General features: G+C 35.7%; 1 protein-coding gene across 2 annotated transcripts; it reads left to right on the top strand.

Moving 5' to 3' along the window:
* The first annotated feature begins 698 nt into the window (after positions 1-698).
* Positions 699-5,182, top strand: LOC132312669 (protein DETOXIFICATION 35-like). Of its 2 annotated transcripts, none has more exons than XM_059811131.1 (7): positions 699-1,226; positions 2,207-2,832; positions 3,158-3,214; positions 3,376-3,614; positions 3,732-3,850; positions 4,289-4,375; positions 4,817-5,182. In XM_059811131.1, the coding sequence occupies exons 1-7, from the start codon at positions 948-950 to the stop codon at positions 4,892-4,894; spliced, it is 1,485 nt and encodes a 494-aa protein (XP_059667114.1). In that variant the 5' UTR covers positions 699-947; the 3' UTR covers positions 4,895-5,182. The 2 variants fall into 2 exon arrangements, with proteins under 2 accessions (XP_059667114.1, XP_059667115.1); XM_059811132.1 differs by lacking the exon at positions 699-1,226 and adding an exon at positions 1,343-1,362.
* Positions 5,183-6,384: the final 1,202 nt, after the last annotated feature.

Below are 6,384 nucleotides of genomic sequence, written 5' to 3'. Positions count from 1 at the left end.
TATATATATATATTAAAATTTAATAAAAATAACTTATTCATTAATTTCCGATAAGTTATTTTACATGTCACATTTGATGAATTCAATTTCAATCTAAATATTAGTCAAACACCGAAAGATAAAAATAAAATAAAATATTTACCTTAAAAATTCAAAAAAAGATTAAAAAAAATTAATAATAATAATTAGGTTGAAATAAACACAGTGTAAATTGAGAATGAAACAAGCACAACATTAAGAACTCTATAGATGTAACACTTTTACAACACATGTATATCATATAATTAAATTACAATACTCCAATGTTGTTAAATCGAGAATGTCATACAAAGTAATAAATTTACATCGTTGTTGCATTGTCAATTTTGCACGAAGTCATTTTGGAAGCTTAAGACCATGTTTCCAATAATAAAAAATACTTAATTAGATCCATTATAATGATTACATAATATTACCAACTTATTAAATATTACCCGCAATTAAAATATTTTTGGAGTAATAACGAGGAGCAACTCCTAATCATACGAGATACAACGCATTTGCTTTTGCACAAGACACTTACCGAGAGGGGAATGTTGATTGGTTGTTAGGTGTACAAATCCAAAAACATTAAAGCCAGACAAACATTGAATATTTAATTTTTCCAACATGGCACGTATAAATATATACATTATATAACAAATGAAATATATATACAGACTCTTTATAAATAGTGGTAGACTGAAACACGAAACATTCATGCTCACAACCGCTCTCAAGAAAAGAGCGGAATAGCCAGCCAGTCAACAAACTGAGCTGAGGTGAGATAAGATTACACAAAAATGATGGGATACTATTACTAGTTGCCAAAACGCCGTAGTAGCAGCAGCGTCTTTTCGTCTCCGGTTCACTCCTGCGCCGACGACCGGGAAGCGATCAGGACCGGAGACCTGTCATTTGGCGGGAGAATGGAGACGCCGCTGCTGAACGGCTCCTCCGGCGACACCGACCTGATCGGCGACGACGGAGACTACAGGCCGGTGGAAGGCTACAGACAGATGAGGAGGGTGTTCTGGATTGAGACGGTGAAGCTGTGGAAGATCGCCGGTCTGATAGTGTTCAATATACTTTGTCAGTACGGAACTTACTCAGTGACTACCATATTTGTGGGCCATCTCGGAGATATTGAGCTGTCGTCCGTAGCTATTGCTCTCTCTGTCATCGGTACCTTCTCCTTCGGTTTCCTGGTTAGTAGCCCACCTCTCTCTCTCTCTACTTTCTCTCTCTGCACATTAATATCTCCATCTTGCTTTTTATAGCAAAAATCAGAGAAGTCTCGTTCTCCAAATCAAGATGTGAAATTTGCAAATTGTTGTGCAAAAGGTATCTGATATACTTAATTTTTCTTTCAAATCTTTATGATGCTTGTTCATATATATATGTATTTTGAACTTACTTGTTTTGTCACTCATAAAACTAATTTGTAAAAACTAAGGAAAAAAAAAAAAAAACACTTATTTTTAAATAAGGACAATACTTGAATCCTCACAGGTTGGTACCTACATCACACTGTAAAAGATATTATTTAAAAATATGTATTTTTTTTATTTTAGTGAATTTTCAAAAAATTGAACCAAGTGCGATATAATTCTGAACCGAGACACTCACAAATTGAAGAGTCGTGGTTCTCCAAAAGAAACACTTTTTTTGGATACTCCAAAAGATCTTTTGGACAGGTTGGTACCTACATCACACTGTAAAAGATATTATTTAAAAATATGTATTTTTTTTATTTTAGTGAATTTTCAAAAAATTGAACCAAGTGCGATATAATTCGACACTCACAAATTGAAGAGTCGTGGTTCTCTAAAAGAGACACTCTTTTTGGGATACTCCAAAAGATCTTTTGGAGTATCCCAAAAAGAGTGTCTCTTTTGGAGAACCGCGACTCTTCAATTTGTGTAAGTCATGGTTCCCCAAAAGAGACTCTTTTTGAAACAAAGGAGTGCTCTGAATTATCTTATCCCCTCACTCCAAAAAAGAGCATCTCTTTTGGAAAATCGCAACTATTTAATTTGTGAGAGTCTCGATTCTCCAAAAGTGAGACTTTTTTTTGAAATAGAGGTGTACGAATTTATGAAGCATACCAGTATTGCATTCAATATCATATAATTTCTGATGAAAATGAATTAACGAGGTTGATTTCCATTTTGCAATGCTGTTGTAGCTTGGCATGGGGAGTGCACTTGAGACTCTATGTGGTCAAGCATTTGGCGCCGGACAGGTTTACTTGCTTGGCGTTTACATGCAACGCTCATGGATTATCCTCTGGGTCACCTGCATCATTCTCTTGCCCATCTACTTCTTCACTACCCCAATCCTAAAGCTCCTCGGTCAAGAAGATGATATTGCCGATCTTGCCGGAACCTTCACCATCAAAATCATCCCCCAATTGTTCGCACTTGCTATCAGTTTCCCCACCCAAAAGTTCCTTCAGGCACAGAGCAAAGTTAGTGTGATTGCGTGGATCGGTTTTGTGGTACTGCTCATACATGTTGGATTCCTTTGGCTATTCATTTATGTAATAGGCTGGGGTACTAATGGTGCTGCTCTGGCATTCGACCTCTCGAGTTGGATAACTGCAATATCTCAAGTTATTTACGTTGTAGGTTGGTGCAATGAAGGGTGGAAAGGACTGTCATGGTTGGCATTCAAGGAGATATGGTCTTTTGTTCGGCTTTCCCTCGAATCGGCTATAATGCTGTGCCTAGAGGTGTGGTATATGATGAGTATAATTATCCTTACCGGCCATCTTGAGAATCCAGTGATTGCAGTTGGATCCCTTTCTATTTGGTAATATTATTAGCTTTCTTCTACACATCATTTCTATACAATTCATTGTGTGTTACTATGCAGCAGTATTCACATGGTTTTAGAGCAGGCAAGGTCATGAGTTCAAATTTCATCGTCATTCTAATAATTATAAACAGGAATAGGTTAACATTTCCTGAGAATTTTTTGGACCATGCTGTGATTTTTAACAGCATGAGTTGTGGATAATATATGCCCTCTCAATTTATTCATTAATTTGATCTGAAATGTTGGGTTCTTGTTTAACTTACTAGCTATTTTAATGTTTCCTGAGCTATTTACATATTATTTTGGTTTTATATTTCAGCATGAACCTAAATGGGTGGGAATTCGTGGTGTTCCTTGGAATAAATGCTGCTATAAGGTAAATTGGACTCTGTTGTATACTCTTGTTTATGATTTTGTTTCCTTATTCTTTTTGAAAATAATTGAAGAATCTTGTCAAAATCGTGTGGTCACGGTTAGCTTTAACCAAAACTATTTCTGATTGATTTCCTTTCAACATTTCGGTTGTTTACACTCTAGTGTTCGGGTTTCCAATGAGCTTGGATTGGGACATTCTAGAGCCGTCAAATACTCTGTCTATGTCACAATCGTCCAGTCTCTCCTCATTGGGCTAGTCTGCATGGTTGTTGTCATGGGCGCTAGAGACTATTTTGCCATCATTTTCACAAGCAGCAAGGTCCTGCAACAAGCTGTTGCTAAACTTGCATACCTTCTTGGCATCACTATGGTTGTCAACAGTGTCCAGCCAGTGATCTCAGGTATCGTGTTGATTTGCACTTCAAATTACATCTACCTTGTACAATGGATCCCGAGAGCCTCTTCTTAATTTCCTCCTTCCCCTCTCTTTAAATTTGTTTTTTGCATCGATTTTGCAGGCGTTGCTGTTGGAGGTGGATGGCAAGCTTTGGTGGCTTATATAAACTTGGGATGTTATTACGTTTTTGGGCTCCCTCTAGGATTCCTTCTCGGTTACAAAGCAGATATGGGAGTGATGGTAAATATCTATTTTCTAAGTTTGCATAACAAAATTTGATTTATGATTATAAACCTGTCTAATATACATTACTAATTTGGCTCCATGTTGGTTCTCAGAAGCATAGACCACATTTCCTAATTTTTCAAAGTCATCTTCTTTGGCTTAAGTTTCAAATAGAGTCCTACCATTCAAATGGTTTTTGGAGTTGAAACCTTTTAAGAATTTATTTAGTTGGTGTGCTAGCGCAGTCATTATGTGATATTCGTGAAGAAATTGAATCACTTCCTGCTGCTCAGAGAAGATTATGGTGTTTGTTTATCGCCAGCATTTCCAATTTTCCGGATGCTACTTGCTTTTATATCATACGAATATTAGCTGATCTACTTCAAATCTCCATCAGACCTGTTATTTTTTCTTTTCGTGCTAGCTCTTGTTCTGATGGGCTCACACTTGTAGGGAATTTGGCTGGGCATGATATCGGGAACTGCTCTGCAGACAGTGTTCCTTCTGATTATAATTTACAAAACCAACTGGAACAAGGAGGTAAGTAATTTGTCATTAGCAAGTATGTCATTCTTAGACTAAATAATATAATCTAGTACGTTTTACGTGGCCTCAGTGTTGCTTGATTAGATGGAGCGATTGGGGTTTTAAATTGTGGTTTTCACATTTCACAATTCTGATTTCGTTGAAACCAGAATTTGGATGAAAAACCAGAATATTTGAAAATCTCCTAAAGCCTTAAAAAGTCTCCTACTGGATTCTCTCTGTACCAACAAACATATGTTTTAAACTAATGGTACTCTCAGGACATTTTTTTTGAACTGAAAAAAAAATTTATTGGTAAAACAAACTACATTTTCCTTTTGACAATGTTTGTTTGTGGAAGCAATAAAACTTGATAATGATTTTTACTTTGTGAATACATTTGCCTCGTTAAGTAGAAAAAGGTGGTTGTAAATATATTGAGAAATCGGATTGCAGGTGGAGCAGACGACAGATAGGATGAGAAAATGGGGAGGGCAAGACATTGAAACCGAGAAGATCGCAGATAATATATGAAAGGAGGGGGTGTGGAAGACATTGGAACTAAAAAGTGTAGCTGATAAAGAGGAAATCAGCTTTTGATGGCAAATCCTTACAATTTTCATTGTCTTTTTGGTTTTTATTTCCTTGTGTAATGCTTTTGTATGCCATTGGACTCTTTGCATTTTCAACTAGTTGGCAATTTTGAGCTAACCTTCGTTAGAAACCTCTGGGTCTTCTTCGATTCTCTTGCAACTATAAATAATGGGTGAGACTTGATTTATAATATAAATTAATAGATTATTAGTTTATTAGATTTTCTCATATTTTCTCTCCCAATAATATATGACTTTTTGAGATTATATTTGGCACGATGTATTAATATAAGAAAATGATAGGGTCACCGAATGGTTTCCCCGAATCAGTCCCGAATCAGACTTGGCTAAAGCCACGTTAGATTGTTTAAAACACAATCTTTAACCAGATGCTAAAAGTTCGCTAATGTTGTAAAAAAGGGCCGCCTTCTCAATTGCCTAGGAAAGCAAAAAAATTCCCAAATTGAAGAGGAAGAGTGTTTCCACGCAATCTTTTGATCACGCGGGAAACTGAAAAATCTCCCAAATTGAAGAAAGAGATCTCACCTAGTTTTGCTAAAGAAGAAGAAAAATCCAATAATCTTGTTCTGTGCTGAAAGAGAAGAAAAACCATATAATCTTGGTCAGCTCTTCCCCACAAGATTAAAGGGATCCTTGTGCAAATAGATTATTTCAGTGCACAGTCATTATTCTTAAATCGAAATATTACCTTCCACACTTTGGATATGAATTTTTATGATGTAGTGACAATTGACACCTAAAACATACTAGTAGTTCTTTTATATGAATTAAATACATACTATAATTTTTACCAAGATATGCAACATGACAACAGACGATAAGCATCAAGTTGAAGAAAGTTAAAATAGTAATAATACTGAAAAAGATTGATGAAAAAAATAAATATTGTATACTTATTCCATATGGTCCATATTCATATTCACTAAATAAAAGAAAAGAAGAAAAAAATCCAAAAAACAAGTATTGCCCATTCTGATATCACAAAAGTACACAACATCAGTTATAGGAGGAGGAGTTATAACATTGATTATAAGAGGCACCGTTGTTTAATTGGTATAATAATAAAAGCACAAGACTTTCAATCATTCTATCTCGATCCTTTTATTCTCACAATGCAACTAGGACAGGAATATATATATATATATGTGTGTGTGTGTGTGATCTTGGCATTGTATCAGTGTAATATGAAGATTACGTATTCGAAACAAAAAAATAGCATCTTCGCATTTGGAGGTAAGACTGCATACAAAGTATATCTGACCCTCTCAGATCCCGTAATGACAGAAGCGTTGATGCTATGCACTCCCAGCTTCCTCGTGATAAGGTCTCTGGATAATGAGGGGGCACTGAGAGGATGCTACTTAATTTTCCAGCAATTTTAACATTTTTTCAGAACAAAAGCAGACATTG

The sequence above is a fragment of the Cornus florida genome, unplaced genomic scaffold (genome assembly GCF_030987335.1).
Source record: "Cornus florida cultivar Cherokee Brave unplaced genomic scaffold, ASM3098733v1 CherokeeBrave_3.0.0_Hap2_Chr06, whole genome shotgun sequence".
Taxonomy (NCBI): domain Eukaryota; kingdom Viridiplantae; phylum Streptophyta; class Magnoliopsida; order Cornales; family Cornaceae; genus Cornus; species Cornus florida.
The sequence above is the reverse complement of the archived record's forward strand: the minus strand, read 5'-3'. Positions and strand labels throughout refer to the sequence as shown.